This window comes from Blennius ocellaris, assembly GCF_963422515.1.
Source record: "Blennius ocellaris genome assembly, chromosome: 9".
Taxonomy (NCBI): domain Eukaryota; kingdom Metazoa; phylum Chordata; class Actinopteri; order Blenniiformes; family Blenniidae; genus Blennius; species Blennius ocellaris.
In genome coordinates, this window is record NC_137658.1 from 9,159,129 (window position 1) to 9,177,227 (window position 18,099).

The 18,099-nt window shown below is 42.6% G+C and overlaps 2 protein-coding genes across 2 annotated transcripts; both read right to left on the bottom strand.

The window, feature by feature from the left end:
* Window positions 1-161: 161 nt before the first annotated feature.
* Window positions 162-5,860, bottom strand: LOC308134712 (protocadherin beta-15-like; the record flags this gene model as incomplete). The annotated part of the gene is made up of 2 exons (XM_080502485.1): window positions 3,503-5,860; window positions 162-1,250 (listed from the first exon to the last, which is right to left on the bottom strand). Exons 1-2 carry the CDS (start codon window positions 5,798-5,800, stop codon window positions 162-164), a joined length of 3,387 nt encoding a protein of 1,128 aa, XP_080358611.1. The 5' UTR covers window positions 5,801-5,860.
* Window positions 5,861-9,972: 4,112 nt separating this feature from the next.
* On the bottom strand, window positions 9,973-16,115 carry LOC308134268 (protocadherin-10; the record flags this gene model as incomplete). The annotated part of the gene is made up of 4 exons (XM_080501933.1): window positions 13,581-16,115; window positions 10,956-11,014; window positions 10,657-10,784; window positions 9,973-10,289 (listed from the first exon to the last, which is right to left on the bottom strand). Exons 1-4 carry the CDS (start codon window positions 16,098-16,100, stop codon window positions 9,973-9,975), a joined length of 3,024 nt encoding a protein of 1,007 aa, XP_080358059.1. The 5' UTR covers window positions 16,101-16,115.
* Window positions 16,116-18,099: the final 1,984 nt, after the last annotated feature.

Below are 18,099 nucleotides of genomic sequence, written 5' to 3' on the forward strand. Positions count from 1 at the left end.
GTTTTAATGAAGCAACAAGACACACATTTTAAAGAACAAGGAGATACTTTTGATACGATTTTGTTTGTGAAAACAAAAACTCTAGCCTACATGTCATCTCCAGCCTTTTTTCATATGACTGTGTGTTTGCATTGTATAATTTAGCCTTTACATCACTTTAATCAATGAGAGTTTCTCACCTGCAGCGTGGAAGGTGCTGAGTCACTAGTATCAGTCAGTCCTGTCCCTCTTGGGATGCTGGACACGATGTATCTGGAGCCTTTAGGCACAGGCTGTCTGACCACAAACTTTCCTTTCCTGGTCTCAGCCAGAAACAGACTGTACCAGTAGGCATCGTTGGAGACCAGAGTGGAGTCAGCAATGGTGGAGTTCCTCTCACTGAGCACACTGTTCCTACAGGGAGCAGCTGTTTTGCTGGCCTTGGGTTTCTGACACTTGAGCACAATGGTGACCAGGATGGTGATGAGCAGCAGAAATGACACTGAACCCAGACCGATCACCAAGTACAGGTTCAGGTCTGAGAAGATGTCATATTCCAGAGGCACCTCAGTCATGTCAGAGTAGGCCTTCACTGCAGTCTCCACTGTGGACAGCTTGATGGTGACTGTAGCAGAGAGAGCAGGCTGCCCGTTGTCCTTGGCAATAACAACCAGCCGCTGGTGACGTGGATCTCTGTAGCTGAACATCCTCATAGTCCGGATCTCTCCATTGTATTGGTCCAGACTGAACAAGGTGGCATCAGTCACCTGCAGAAACTGGTAGGTAATCCGAGAGTTGTGCACTGAGTCTGTGTCCAAGGCGATGACTTTGGATACCAAGGAGCCTTTATCAGTGGATCTGGGGATCTTTTCCTCCACCACTGAGCCGTGAGCACGCCATGGAGAGACAATAACTGGAGCGTTGTCATTCTGGTCCACAATAATGATGTGGACAGTCACATTGCTGCTGAGTGGAGGAGAGCCAGAGTCTCTGGCTTCGATGTGGAAAAGAAACTCCTTCTCAATCTCATAGTCAAAAGTTTTAAGTGCATAAAGATTCCCGTTCTCTGGATTGATGGAGAACAGCATGGACATGGAGGTGTTGGCTATCTCTTTCTCTATGATGAAATAAACTAGATACTGGTTTTCATGGAGGTCGGGGTCAAAGGCAGTGAGGGAGCTGAGCAAGGCTCCAGGTGCATTATTCTCCATTACACGTATTGTATAAAATGACTGTGTGAACTGTGGAACATTGTCATTAACATCCAGCAGCTCTAAAGTCATAGTTTCATTGTCAAATAAAGGAGGAGAGCCTCTGTCTGTGACAGTGAAAGTGATATCATATTCTGGGACTTTCTCACGGTCTAACGGCTCCGACACCACTAATTCATAATAGTTATCAGAAGATTCCCTCAGTTTGAAAGGCATATTTTTAGGGATACTTAAATCAACAATGCCATTATCACCTGAGTCTTTATCATGAACACTAACTACAGCTATAACTGTGTCTAATTCTATGTTTTCATTCACAGGACTCTGAAATGATTTTATAGATATTTCTGGGTGGTTGTCATTCATGTCCTCAACTAAAATTCTAATGGTACACTGTCCTGATAAACTATTAGTGCCTTTATCAGTAGCTATAATTTCCATATCATAAATCTTGAAATCCTCATAATTTAACATTCCTTTAACTGTTATTTCACCAGTTGTAGGATTAAGGTTAAACGTCTGTTGTGTTTTTTCTTGTGTATATAAACTGTATGTGTACGTTATATCAGAATTTGACCCTTCATCTAAATCTGTTGCTTTGAGATTAATAACAAGGCTGCCAATGGGAGAATTTTCCAAAATGGTAACCAAAGTACTGTTCTTTTCAAACGTGGGAGCATTATCATTAGTGTCCAGAACACGAACAATAACACTGGCAGTCCCAGATCGAGCAGGTGTCCCTCCATCTACAGCTGTGAGAATCAGGTTATGAACAGCCTGCTGCTCACGATCTAACGTCCTTGTTAAAATCAAATCGGCAAATTTAGACCCATCTCTTCCCGTCTGAACCTGGATATTGAAATATTCACTTTCCCTCAAATGATACGTTTTAACTGAATTGGTTCCAACATCAGGATCTACTGCGTTACTCAGTGAAAATCTCTCTCCTTTTGGTGTTGCTTCGGATATGTCTAAATGAATTACGTCTCTTCGAAATTTAGGGGCGTTGTCATTAATGTCTAAAATTTCTACCTCAATATTAAATATTCTAACGGGATTTTCTAATATTACCTCCAGTTTTATATAGCAAGAAGATTTCGTATTACGTAGATGCTCTCGATCAATCTTCTCGACAATATACAGCTCTCCAGTCTCTTTGTTCACATCCAGGTATTTTTTGTTGTCGATTATGTCCACTCGCATCTTTCTCTCATTCAGTGTCTTAACATCCAAGTTCAGATCGTTGGCCAGATTTGCAATCACCGATCCTTCTTTCATTTCTTCTGGGATCGAATAGTGACTCACTGAACATGATGCGTAATAAACCATGAAAAAATGTAGAGCGAACACCACGTACCGTTTGTTTGACTCCATTGTGGTAGCGGCTTCCATTGTGTGCGTAATCGCCATCGGAAGCACATTAAGCCACATAGTGCATGATGTTTTTGTTGTTCCTGTAGTCGTTTGTTTTCTTAATTGATACGTTGACCCTTTTCTCAATCTTCTGCACTGCGCGTGGAAACCAAAGCGACCTCTTCCTCAAAGCGCGTCCATGTTATGCTGTTTTCAGTCTTGCTGTTTCAGCACCACTCAGCTTTCCATTCCCCTCTAAGTCTGCCTCTCAGGCAGGTTTAATGCATGCTTGGCCTGGGATTTTTCAAGTGAACAGCGCCACTCTGAATTTTGCGTGTAATGATTCTTTCGGCTGATTACCCTCGTTATATCTATGGTGGTATTTTTGTTTTATTTTATTTTTTGATAATGTGTTTTTTTTGCCTCGATTTTTGCTGTTTGAAATAGCCATTTCATTCTCTCAAGTGGTGTGTTGACTCAATTTTATCGCAGGCTGTTTCACATCACTTAGTCTGTGTTCAGTTAAACTTGATTGGTTTCAATCACGAGCACAATACAATTAGCTTCCAATTGCACGTACACTATACGTAAAATATTCAACTTATATACAATGATAAAATACTTATTTTCCATAATCTATCCGTTTTGTTTTGAGTTTGCTTGTTTGTTTGGTTGATTGGTTGGATGGTTGTTTGTCATAGCAGAAAAATGCACTCATTCATTAATTTTCACTTGTTCAGTCACGACTGCATTCAACCATCTATTTATGTATCTGCTAGCCATAAATCTATACTGAACATTGGCTATTGTAATTTATTTGAAAGCATATTGAATGTCATAAAACTTTTTGTTGCTTTGTTTTGGAAAGAATAGCTTTAAAACTAATTAATCTGCAAATAAAATGTGTGATTTGTGTCTGTGAAAAACAAATAAAAGGAAATTAAATGTTGATTGCTTACCTGCAGCGTGGAAGGTGCTGAGTCACTAGTATCAGTCAGTCCTGTCCCTCTCGGGATGCTGGACACGATGTACCTGGAGCCTTTGGGCACAGGTTGTCTGACCACAAACTTTCCTTTCCTGGTTTCTGCCAGAAACAGACTGTACCAGTAGGCATCGTTGGAGACCAGAGTGGAGTCAGCGATGGTGGAGTTCCTCTCACTGAGCACACTGTTCCTGCAGGGAGCAGCTGTTTTGCTGGCCTTGGGTTTCTGACACTTGAGCACAATGGTGACCAGGATGGTGATGAGCAGCAGAAATGACACTGAACCCAGACCGATCACCAAGTACAGGTTGAGGTCTGAGAAGATGTCATATTCCAGAGGCACCTCAGTCATGTCAGAGTAGGCCTTCACTGCAGTCTCCACTGTGGACAGCTTGATGGTGACTGTAGCAGAGAGAGCAGGCTGCCCGTTGTCCTTGGCAATAACAACCAGCCGCTGGTGACGTGGATCTCTGTAGCTGAACATCCTCATAGTCCGGATCTCTCCGTTGTATTGGTCCAGACTGAACAAGGTGGCATCAGTCACCTGCAGAAACTGGTAGGTAATCCGAGAGTTGTGCACTGAGTCTGTGTCCAAGGCGATGACTTTGGCCACCAAGGAGCCTTTGTCAGTGGATCTGGGGATCTTTTCCTCCACCACTGAGCCGTGAGCACGCCATGGAGAGACAATAACTGGAGCGTTGTCATTCTGGTCCACAATAATGATGTGGACAGTCACATTGCTGCTGAGTGGAGGAGAGCCAGAGTCTCTGGCCTCAATGTGGAAAAGAAACTCCTTCTCAATCTCATAGTCAAAAGTTTTCAGTGCATAAAGATTTCCATTCTCTGGATTGATGGAGAACAGCATGGACATGGAGGTGTTGGCTATCTCTTTCTCTATGATGAAATAAACTAGATACTGGTTTTCATGGAGGTCGGGGTCAAAGGCAGTGAGGGAGCTAAGTAAGGCTCCAGGTGCATTATTCTCCATCACACGGATGGTATAAAATGACTGTTGAAATCGTGGCGCATTGTCATTGACATCCAGTAGGTGCACACTTATTGTTTCATTATCAGACAGAGCTGGTTTTCCAGCATCTGTTACAATTAGCATTAGATCATATTCAGGCATTTTTTCCCTGTCCAGGGGCTCAGATACTATGAGTTTGTAATGCATGGGCCTATCTGATGATTCGTTTAGAACAAAAGGCATGTGTTGATGGATAGACAAGCTTACTTTGCCATTATCACCCGTATCTCTGTCACTTATTCCTACCAGTGCAATGACACTGCCTACAGGTATGTTCTCATCCACTGTGTTTTTTACTGACTCTATTATGATCTCTGGATAATTATCATTCATGTCTGTTACATGGACAATAACTTTACACTGCCCTAATAGAGGATTTCTCCCTTTGTCTCGAGCTTCAATGTGCATTTCATAAAACTTCATATCTTCATAATCTATAGTTCCTTTCACAGTAATCTCTCCAGTATTTGGATTTAGAGCAAAGACATCTTGTGTTTTCTCAGACGTATAAAGGGTGAATGAGTACTCTATCTCTGAATTCAAACCTTCGTCGAGATCTTTAGCGTTCAGCTTCGTCACTAACGTTCCTATCGGAGTATTTTCGGTCATGTTAACGGTGTAAATTTCTTCATCAAATTGAGGCGCATTGTCATTCGTGTCCTGCACTCTCACCACAATACAGGCAGTGCCTGAGCGCACCGGAACACCGCCATCCACTGCAGTCAGGATTAGATTGTGAACAGCATTTTCCTCTCGGTCTAAGGACTTAGTCAAAACTAAGTCCACATATTGAGTTCCGTCGCTGCCGGTCTGAATTTCAATGGTGAAATGTTGACTGGCACTTAGTCTGTATGTTTTAATTGTATTTATGCCAACATCTGGATCTACAGCATTGGGCAGGGAGAACCTCTCCCCCGGTGAAGCAGACTCTGACATGTCCAGCTCGACTCTGTCCCGTCTGAAATGTGGAGCGTTGTCGTTTATATCTGTTATTCCAAGCTCGATGTTAAAGATGCGTAAAGGGCTCTCGATAATAACGTCAAGCTTCAAAAAACAGGATGTTGGTTTAGCTGGACAAAAATATTCCCTGTCCATCTTCTCTACGATGTACAGTTCCCCCGTCTTCTTGTTAAAATCTAGATATTTCTTGTTGGTGAAAATATCAAGTTTTACCTCTCGTTGTGCCAAACTTCCGAGCTCCAGTCCCAAATCAGCAGCGAGATTCGCTACAACCGAGCCTCTCTCCATCTCTTCGGCAATAGAGTACCTTGTCACACACAAAGCGGTGGGCCAGAGTGCGCACAAGACAAAGACGGCGATGCAAAATATCATCCTGTCCTCTGCAGAAAAAAGCATCCCGACTCGAAAATAATGTCAATTTATGTGACAAGAAGTATTGGGAAACAATACGGAAATTTAGTTTATATAATCATGTCTCAAAACTGAAAATTAAACGCATGTCTCCCTCACTGTGTCTCACGCCCCAAACGAATATCTGCGTCATAAATTCAAACGAGATATATTTTCCCTCAGTGGTCAACAGCGACACTATGTGACTATAGGCTGCACATATCCAGCTCCACTACAGCGAGTCTTTTACAGGCGGATGTATTGCTAACATCACATTATAACACGAGGACTAAATATATAAATTCGTGCCACAGAGATTTGCGTGCAAAAGATGCATTGTTTTGGCGTAGTGTTCTATTGGTGAACTTTATGTTGAAAAATAGTGATCGTACAAACATATAGTCATATCTGCCCGCACATTTGCTGTGAATCAATAGACGCATTCTCGTTGAATCTGATTTATCTTGATGCAGTATTGATTCTATAAAAATGTATGTATTTGATATAATTAATAAGAAACATCAAAATCAGTTAACAGTCTAATTATATCGTGATTCGGGTAAATGGTAGTAAAGAGAATCTGTATAATGGATAATATAGATACATTTACAATAATTATGATTAACCGACTTAATTTTATTTATTTTATTTTATTTTATTTTATTTTATTTTATTTTATTTTATTTTATTTTATTTTATTTTATTTTATTTTATTTTATTTTATTTTATTTTATTTTATTTTATTTTATTTTATTAATTTAATTTGATTTAATTTGATTTAATTTGATTTAATTTGATTTAATTTGATTTAATTTGATTGATTTAATTTAATTTAATTAAAAAATATATTTCATACTTTAAAGTTTAATTCTCATGTTTTTTATTTCTATCTGCTGTAATAATTAACGGAACAGAGCAAGAAGTGTAATGCTTGAAACTACAACAAAAGTATTTTTATTGCAACTTCGTGGTGTAGTGTAACTGTTCACTCTTTTTTGAATTATATTTGTATTAAAAACAATGTACAGAAAGATTATATTAAGAAAAGTAGAAGAAAGTTATGCAACTATTAATTCTATTGTGTTTGAGTTGTTAATGACATGCTTTTGCTTTTTTTTTTATTAATCTCTTAGTGAAACTGAAATGCTTGGATCATCAATGATTGCTTTTCCCTTCATTCAAATGTCATGTTATCATTTCCCTTTTCACAAATGACCCTTTAAAGTAAAGATTTTGACGGAGCTTATCAATATTGCTTCATTCAATGTTGGATTATTGATAAATAACTCAATTCTAAGAGATTTTTGTCTTAATTTTTCAATTTTAATTGCTCATTTTCACGTTAACCTATCAAACGGATTTGGTTTACAGTCAATTAAACATGAGAAGTTAAGAAAAAGTTAAGAAACTGCAGAATATAGTATAATACTATAACAAAAGGTAACGAACCAACTTACTGTCTTCATCATAATGTTTTATTTTCCTATCTTTAACATAACTTCATATTTTAAGACTGCAATATAAATACATACACTGTATGTTCGCTTTCGTTTGTGTTTGGTGTGAGATGATTGTTACTCAACGATGCACTCTGCTGGACAAATTGGTGAACTGTTCAAGTGTGCGCCCTTCATGCACTGTATCGATAGAGCTTAAAATGTAAACATTATTCCAACCTCCACAATCTAGATCAATGAGCAACATATGTTCCATAGGTTTATTAAATATACATTTTGATTTTCTTGGATAAAAATTATCGTTTGTAAAAATCTACTTTACATTTATGGGTATGAAATTGTGCTTTTTAATGTACTAAGGTTTATTGGATATATTTCTTTGAAGAAGGCATGGAGCGTGATGCTCATTAAATGTAATGCGGTCATTTGCAACGCTTAATCAACTCGATTAGTAGTTTAAAATACCAGTTGTTGCTGCAATGTTCTGTTGTTAGTGCCCATATATGTAATTGTAATGCTTGTCTGTTTATTTAAAGCATCTAAAAATCTTCTCTAACTGTCACATGAGTTTAAAACACAATGAATTGCAACTGTTATAGGACAACATAATGCTTTAATTTTCTGTAAAGCGCTGATAGTCCAAGGGAGAGATGTACATAGATGTATGCTTTAATATCAAATACCTCCAACTGACACAGTTCATATAATTGTGTGTAAACACTAATTATTGTGGGGGGTTTTTCGGTTGGTTTTTTTGTTTTGTTTCTTTGTTTCTTTGTTTCTTTATTTGTACTTGTGAGTTTCATTTTCAAAACAGTGACGCCAGATTGCCAGCCCCGGTGCTCATTGAATCGCGTTGCATACGCCCTCTGGTGGTTGACTGGAAGCATTGCTGCCCAATAGGAAGTCGCCACAGGTCACATTGATTTTCAGCACCATGTCAGTGGAGAGTTCCCAATGAGGATGACCAACATGGCCAAGAGTGACGACACGTTGCGCGATTCTCCTCCTGTGCATCACCGTGTCCCTGTAACTCTCCGTGTGGGAAACCTTTTGTATCATATGGCCTTAAAGGATCCTGTCACCATTACCAACATTTGTGTTTAAAAGGAAGTTGAATATAAATGTGGTTGTTCATGTCTTATATCACAAAGCTGGTGTTTCTGGATTTTTGTAAATTCAAAGATGCTGTTCTCGCATGCTTTGACTAAAATGATACTTCACGTCCCTCACCCATTTCAGAATACCCAAAGCTGACCTAAATATGGCTGCCCCCTCAGCCAGCCCGTGGAGAATCACCTACCACAGAGAAGGTTAGCCTGCTCCCTTCGAAGCTCTCCACGGACGTCAGTTTCCTTATTAGAGAAATTATTTTCAATCTGAGCCATAGGACGACCTAATTACCCTGTTCATTTATGGCCAATGGCCAGCTCTCATCTGTTGATGCTGGGAACTAATTCCCTGAGAAGTAAGACGTAAAAGGGCACACAGAGAAAGAGGGGGAGTTGGGGGGGGGGGGGGAGCCACAGGGCACCTGGCTCACATTCAGGTGTGGCATTTGGAGTTGAATGCTCCCCCTTCCCCCTCAACGCTTGTATTCGTGTTCGTGGTCTTAATTAAAGTGATATTTCGAGAGAGGAGGTTCTGTTTGTTCAGTTAATGAACCCCACTATTCTCTGCGGGCAAATGGAAATGCAAGCACTCCAATTAGCATATGTTAGCATTTTACCATGTTTATCCCTCTCCATGGAAAACAGCTTACCGTGGCAAAAAGCGTGCCAACCCTGTAAGAGTAACTGTGGAACTTTTTCACCCCAAAATAATTGACTCAAGTTAATTAAACTTAGATCTAGAAAACTTACATCCAAACGATTTATGCATGCAGACTGACAGAATCCGCGCTTGGGGGTGTGAGCTTCATTAGGCCTTGGCAGGAGGTTCTGCATGCATGTTTAAAGCGTAATAAAAACAATAATATCCCAAAAAATACTTTATTTTCATAAATGTATACAGTACATATGTGAGGTAAACTCCCCAACATTACAGTAATCTGCATCATGGTGCAACTTGCATATACATCAACATACTATTTGTCATATTCACACAAGCTCTGTTGGCACACATACAACGAAGAAAAGCAATTGTTCTTGTCATGTGACCAAAAAATATAAATTCATATCAATGTGCAAAATGTATTTCCACTAATGTTTTTTCAAAACATTTTGGATGTAACCACTGCTCCAGTTTGATTGTCTAAATAATAATAATAATAATAATAATAATAATAATAATAATAATAATAATAATAATAATAATAATAATAATAATAATAATAATAATAATAATAATAATAATAATACTAATAATAATAATGATGTTGCAAAGACATGGCACATAAATAGCCAACAGACTCAATTTGCTTTCAGTACTATGGGCAAAATAAATTGTTTTGTCCATTCCTTTTTTCCCCTAGTGAACTGCTGGTCCACACTATTTTTGATACCACTTATAAATCATGGGTTCGACAATTTATGTACTGAATGGTCTTCATTCTCTGTTTTCATATGAGGTCATCCATCACTGAAATCATCTGGTCAGGTAGTCATTGAAGAGTCAGTCATTGTACAGGTCATTATTTATCATTGCAGCCTCTCCCTGGGGGGACATCTGGAGACGTCGCCTCTTGCCGAACGTTGAGAAGGAGTTGTGGACGTCCAGCTCACTCCGTTGTACTGTGGGCCTCAGGGTGCAAAAGCCTGATGGTGTCCCTGGGATGTACACATTGTGGTGGTAGTCGGGTGGCGGGTGTGGGTGAGGGTGTGGGTGTGGGTGGGCAGGGATTGGTGGCTGCTGTTGTTGGGGTGGGGGGGTGCAGCGAGGTGTCCACGGGCGAGGGGGTATCCCACTGGGGGAAGGAGACATCTTATAGTCTGTAGTGGAATACGGTCAGTGAAAAAGGAGAAGAGAAACCATTGTTCATTATTCAATATTGACTCACTCCTGCAATGCAATTTAAATTCTCACACGGCTGATGCAAATGAAGGGTTTCAATTACATATAACATTAGTAAGACATCACCCCCCACTCCCCAAAGTCGATACTAATACTAATACTAAACATAACCCCACTAAAGTTGATGCTTCAGAAAAACTCTGGCAAAAATGTAACAAGGGCTCTACAGCAAATTTCAACACTTCATACTTCAATGTGGAAAAACACCAATGCTTGAAACGGTCCAAACTTAAAAGTGGTTTTGATGGCGATGTAAGTTTCTGCTCCACATGCAGGCTCTCTCACCTTTCACGCCTCTCATGTGCGTTCCCCAGGTCCAGTACTGTCCAGGTGCCATGGATGTGACATAGTTTTCTGGGTCTGCATGCATGGCCTTACGCATGAGGGTGCCATCCATGTTGATAGAGTTGTAACTACAAGCAAGAAAACAGCCTGTGTTACAACTCTTTTCTTCATGAAAGATATTCTTCTTTCATGCCACTCAATCATATTAACTGCATTAATTGTGGAAACTCACACTATAATATGGGGGGGTTAACATTGTTTGACCTCAATCTTACAGAGGTCAAATACTAAAATGTTACCTTTTAATGGACGAGTTTTGATTCTTTGTTAGAGTCCAGTCAGTGTTTGGCTGCTTCAGCTGCAGAGACAAAAAAAAATATTTGAGATTAAATTTACATTTTTGAAGAACATGACATTTAAAGGCACCTTGAAGTGTTATCATACTGGTTTAATTTTAGATAGTCCTCGACATTGGTTTGAACTAATGTAATGGATCCCAAATTGTGGATGATTGTGGTCTCTTGAATCATGGAGGTCACTGATATTTTCGAGGAGTGTCACTCTGTTTGTCTTGAAAAGGAGACATGTCGGTTTTCAGATGGATCTTGGCTGCCGCCCTGTGGATGTTTGTCAGAACACCCATTTTATCATCGAAGCTGTTGCCCTCAGCTACCTTTCCTGCCACATAGTTTTGCTGTTTTCCTCAGCAATACCCTCCGTGGAGCGGTGGGAATGGTGAAGCAAAGCGCCGTAGTGCTCTTTATTCCTGTTTGAGTCTCATAATATGGATTCCATGCTCTATTAATTCACCTAAAGTTGTTAACAAGGGGAATGCGACGTAAGCGTATTATTAGAATCGGTATTCAAAATACTCCGCTCGCCAAGTACGCACAAAAACCAATTAGAACCCCACCGGGATGAAACGAAACATGATTTTAATCTTCAAAGGAAACCGTGCCAGGGAGGAAATTAAGAAAATTACACACGTCATTGTTTTGTGGATTTTATGCATCATTTTACATTAATATTTGCCTGATGCTCCTCGAGCAAGGTTTTTAATTAAAAGTCTCACAGAGAGCCTTGAAAAGTTTCCGACCCTTGCAGCTGCAAGTGCACAACCCAACACGGCTCTGCGGCGTATATATAAACTGTGGCACCCATTCACGCACCTGTCGTTTGTGTTTTTCACGCTTGGGTGTGTATTTAATCTCCCCTTTCACCTTCAGTTCATCAACTTGGAAGGTCTGCGCGCTTGCCTTTCTGCAATGCTCAAGTAGTTTTCATTGTGATCGGGCTTTTATATGTCACTGACGACCTCGTGACGACTCAAGTGAGTGTACGCTGAGGGACATCGCCGGGTGAATTGGTGGAACCAATTAATAGTAGGAAGGACACTTTCTCCTGAAGGAGTGTAGCCGCAGGCGGAACAATCACTGTGACCTCGAAATCCCTCTTGTGGCCAGAGGTGTATGTGCCAGTGACCGAAGTGACATTTCTCAGTCTGCCTGTTAGAATCTGGCATCAAGACTTGGAGTCGTTGTCCCTGTGAGTCTTGATGAAAGGGAGGGGACTGGAATTAGCATTGCGCACACATTTACGGTCTGCTGCTCCGTCTATTAGGATTAGAAAACACCGCTGTAGACATCCTGCCTCTATATATTCTCTTCTCCCCATTGTGTCCTCTCTCCCCCTTCTTCTATTTCACCCCTCCTCTCTCTCCCTCCCACCCTGGTCGACAAATATGAAGTCACATAGCCTCTCTCTCTCTCTCCCTCTCTCTCTCTCTCTCTCTCTCTCCCTCTCCCTCTCTCTCGCTCTCTCTCTCGCTCTGTCTCTCCCCCTCTCCCTCTGAGAGGACAAAGTCGAGGCCGATCTACAGGCTGTCCACGTCTCAGTCCAGCCGTGTCCTTGCACTCCCCTCCTTCTCCTTGCCCCCTCCACTCGCGATGTCATCCACTGTCTTCCCCAAAACCAGCCATTTGCCTTTTTTCATCAATAATGGACCCCCACCACTCCTCCTCCTCCACCTCCTCTTCTTCCTCCTCCTCATTCTCATCATCCTTTCACCCCTTGCGAATACGCCACATTGTGAGGAGTATAATGGTTCGCTCGTGCTTGTGCCCTTGAGGGATAGTTAGTGAGGTAATATGTCCTATATTGTTAGTTTGAGGACAGGCAGGCGTGTCGCGCATCAGGCTGATCGAACAATAGTCTGACTCAGAAATGTTCAAACATCCTCGATTCACCTTGTCAATGACGTTTTTAACCTTGAATTTTTTGTCCTTGTTTTTTGGGGGGGGGGGGGGGTTGGTTTTTTGCTCTGACTCAGGTAGATGACAAGTGCGTGAACTACCTCACTAAATAAAAAGTATTTTGGCAATGACAATGGAGACTCTTTGCATTAACCTTGCAGGACATAATGATATGTAGTTAATCAATTATTGTAATGTTTGAATTGTTACCAACACTGAATAGAGCAGTCAACCTGAGCCTCAACATCCCATTCCCCCTCCTTTACCCAGTAATTGATATCTCACTTCATTCCAAGACACGCTTTCCGCGCAGCATATGCTCCTCGCAGGATGAGTCTTCTCACTTTCATTAACATGTCAATTAAAATGTCATCTTGCACCGTCTCATTTCATTTTCCATTACTATAGGCAACACAATTATTGCCACACTTGCACAGAGTGAACAACACTCTCAGAAGAGATTAAAGGGGGGAAAGGATGGCTTTTGCTCAAGTTGATTTGAAACAGTGATTTGACCTTCATGAGAGAATGTCACTCTCCAGACTCCTATCAGGTAGACGGCTGGAGTGAATTTCATCATGACAGTGAGACGATCTTAATCATAGAAAAGACGCTCCACTTGTCTCTTGTTGTATGTTTTTTTTTTTTTTCTGTTTTTTTTTTTTTCTGTACCTCGTTTGGAGTGGTTGCTCCGTTGTTGACAGACGCGCTCCGGCTTTGCGCGTTCCACGAGTTTTCTGCGCTCTTCGCCTCGTTGTTCCTCGGTGTGCTGCTCGGGCTGCACGGCTTCAGAAACATAAAGTCACTCTTGGCGGATTCTGGGGTCAGACACACTTTATAACAATATGACTGAGATAAACTGCTATTTCCATTCACCTCCATACAGTTCGTGGGTACTTTGGCCGCGGAGGAAATCTGCAGGTTGAGGTTGGATTTTTTGAACACCTCCGGGGGCGGCTCTGGCTGAAACCCCCCACAACAGCAGCAGGCTAATGGGGGCAGGTTATACCCGCTGAGGGTCTCCCTGTCCTTGTAGCACTTGACCGCTGCCAGCACGATGATAGCCACCAGGAAGATTAAAGATATTGTGCTCAGTGACACGATCAAGTAGAGAGCGAGGTTTGAGGGGGGCTGCGGGCTGAGTGTGAGGTCTCCGAAATCTGACAGCGACTCGGGCACGCTGTCCACCACTGTGAGGACAATGGAGACTGTGGCGGAGAGCGGCGGCTGTCCATTGTCTTTAACTAATATCACCAGTCTGTGTCTCGTTCCGTCTCTCTCCATTAGCCGACGAATAGTCCTGATTTCACCTGTGTACAGAGCCACACTGAACAGTCCGGGGTCTGTAGCTTGCAACACCTGATAAGATAGGCGGGAGTTTTGTCCTGCGTCCGCATCCAGCGCTGTGATTTTGGTGACCAGGTATCCAGCGTCCACTGACCGCGGAACCACCTCTGTGGCCACGGTGCCGTTTTTGGGCAGAGGGGACACAATGACAGGTGCATTGTCGTTCTGGTCCAAGACAAAGACGTTGACTGTGACATTACTCGCAAGAGGGGGGAAGCCCGCGTCCTGCGCCTGGACCAGAATCTGAAAGTTTCTAAGTTGCTCGTAATCAAACGAGCGCAGCGCGTATATGTTGCCATTATCGGAATTGATTGAGACGTAAGTGGACACGGGCATGCCCTGGATCTGACCTTCCAGAATAGAATAGGACAGATATGCGTTCTGGTTGGAATCGGGGTCGAACGCAGTTACAGAGCAAATGGAAGCGCCGGGGGCATTATTCTCTGTCACATAAACAGTGTATGAAGGTTGAGAGAACCGCGGGGGGTTGTCGTTAATGTCAGACACTTGGACGAGGATGTTTTTTCTGGTTGAGAGCGAAGGAGAGCCCAGGTCTCGGGCTGTCAGTGTGATGTTGTACTCGGACACAGATTCTCTGTCCAGAAACTCACTTGTCACCAGAGTATAATAGTTTTTAAAGGATGAGTGCAACTGAAATGGAACATTGTTCGGAATTTGGCAGTCAACATTCCCATTTTCTCCGGAATCCCGGTCCATGACACTGATGACAGCTATTACTGTCCCCGGCGGCGCGTCTTCTTGAACAGGAGTGGACACAGATGTGAGAATGACCTCGGGTGCGTTGTCATTCACATCCAGTATGTCAACCAACACTTTACTGTGCACCGCCACAGCTGAGGGTCCTCTGTCCTTTGCTTGCACATATAGTTCATACACACTGGCTTTCTCATAGTCCACAACGCCCTTCACCCGGATTTCGCCCATGTACGGGTCTACGGTGAACAGTTCGCGCACCTTGAGAGGTGCGTGTCCACTGAACGCATAAGTGACCTCCCCGTTCGAGCCCTCATCCAGGTCGGTGGCATTCAGTTTCAGAACCAGCGTCCCCCTCGGTGCGTTCTCCACCAGGCTCGCGCGATAAACAGAGCGGTCAAATACAGGCACGTTGTCGTTGGCGTCTAACACCGTAATTGTTATCAGCGCTGTCCCGGAGCGCTCCGGAGACCCGCCGTCAAAAGCAGTCAGAACCATTTCGTGCTTTTTCTGCTGTTCCCGGTCCAGAGGGGTGTCCAGCACGAGCTCAGCAAACTTGCTCCCATCGTTCCGCGTCTGGATGTTCAGGACGAAGTGCTGGTTTGCGCTCAGCTGGTAGGAGCGCAGAGAGTTGGTGCCCACGTCCTGGTCCTGTGCGCTCTCTAACGGGAAGCGCGAGCCCGGTGCGGCGGATTCTGTGATGTCAAGATTAAACTCGCTCCACGGGAAACTGGGAGAGTTGTCATTCACATCTAAAATCTCCACTTCCACTCTGTATAGTTCTAATGGGTTTTCAATGACCACTTGTAAATGTAAAAAACAGTTCGGACTTCTTTCGCACAGCTCCTCTCTGTCTATCTTTTCGTTCACAAAAAGAATGCCATTCTCCAAGTTAACTTCTAAATACTGCTTCTTTGCACCGGAAACAATACGAAACCGGCGGGCTGAAAGCTTGGCCACATCTAAACCCAGATCCTCTGCGATGTTGCCGACAAAAGCTCCATGCTCCAGCTCTTCAGGGATGGAGTAACGGATTTGCGCAAGAACCAAGTCCACTACGCACGCACACAGGAGCAGACAGATAACCAGACCAGTCACCGGTACCCAGCTGCCTGAAAGTCTGTGATCCATTTCAGAAGCGCGCGTAAAAATCACCCTGACATCTTTCACCTCATGCAGTCATTGAGCAAAAAAAAAACGAGTACAAAAGTACTCTGAAATAATACAAAAAATATATATATCTTCAGATTTAAGTTTGTAACACCTGTGTGTATGAACAACTCTACCACACAGGCTATTTGAAGATGAGGAAACGGGAGGGGAGAGGAGAGTGAAAGCACCTCTCTGTTTTGCTCCGCGCGCAACACCGGCGGTGTGTGAACAGGGGAGGCTCGCGCTTTGATTTTCCAGTGTATTAGGCGCTCCGAGGAGCTGGTGGGGAGGCGCGCGCGCGCGTGCGTGCGTGTATGTGTGTGTGTGTGTGTGTGTGTGTGTGTGTGTGTGTGTGTGTGTGTGTGTGTGTGTGTGTGTGTGTGTGTGAGAGAGAGAGAGAGAGAGAGAGAGAGAGAGAGAGAGAGAGAGAGAGAGAGAGAGAGAGAGAGAGAGGGTGTGTGTGTGTGTGGGGGGGGGGGGCGTAGCTTCTCGCAGCTCCGTATTGGAGGACGCGAACACGAAGAGAGGCTCTAATTACTGTAGACATTTAACCCTTTCACATCCCCGTGTCTGTTCATCTGACCCATTAAAGAATCGAGAAGGCGTAAGTTTGTCACCAGACGTCACAGTCAGATTTGTATTAAGAGACAAATTGTGTTGTGGGTGTTGTTTCCTAGGCTGCGCTGAGCAGATGAGGATGGATAAGGATTTGTCAGTGTACACAACGCTTAAGGGCCCAGCATGGCAATGGTAGCTACCATTATATTACTGGGTTTAATTATAACTCAAGTTGGTTTAAAAATAATAATAATAATGAAGTCTTCCCCAACTATTACGTTGCGAAGCAGAAAACAAAAACACGCAGACTTAGCACTCATTTGCTTTGGCTGAAATGGCCCAGTGGCCAGTACCAGCAGGCTCCAGGGACTCCATAATGCTTTTTAATTAGAGCCCTTTGAAGACGAATGCCCACACTGCAAAACAGTCCCATTCATTAATCATCACACGCGAAATTGGGTTTTACAAAAAGAATCTTTGATAGGTCAGGATATTCGGGTTTTAATCAATATTTAAATGAACGCGGACAACATTTGGGGGCTTAAAATCATTACATTAACAATCACGAAAGACCAATAAAGCCGCACAAATACGCATTACACGATTGTAATTCACTTAAGTAGTCATGTACATATATCAACATAATCATCATAACAGCACCGTCATAAAGCCTTAATACTTTCCTGTAATCAGGAATTATGGCCAGGATCACACAAATGCCCCCAAAGGTAGTGTGTTTACAATTTGAAAATTACAGAAAAAGGCGCACGGAAATGTTGATGAATATTTACAAAAGCATGGATAAAAGTGTTACCTGTACAGTGTATAACGGAAAAAAGAGGACAACCATCTAGAGTAGGGTACACGTTTGTTCAACTCTAATCTTCTCTCCGTTAATCCTGATCAGTTAGACAAGAGGAGAGAGGCGGGAGAGGGGGGGGGGGGTAGTAAAGTAGAGAGGGCGAAAGAGGAACTAAAGGATGTCTTTGTGAATTCGGGTTAGTCTCCCGACAGACATGAGTGGCATCCTAATGTAAAACGGTGGCTTGAAATCTGAAAGTCTCTTTTTGGTACTGACGACACAGCTTTGGCCCCCAGGCAGCGCTGGGCTTGTTAACTTCTGAAGAGAGAGAAAAGGGCGAGAGGGAGATGAGAAACAACAAGAAACAAATATTTCTGCTGCCTAGGGGCAGCGTTTTTGTTTTTTTTTATTTGACTCGAGACATCACATTTTCTATTACATTGCCTCACAACCTTGACTGCTGCATCTTGTGTCGAGAATTGGGGTTGATGGCTGGTGCTCTGTGGGAGTGATCAGGGGAAACAAAGCGATGGTGATGTGGTGATGTGAAATCATGCTGTGATGTTTTCACTGTGGAGAAAGGAAAAAAAACAAACGTGTCAGTATTTCTCTTTAGAG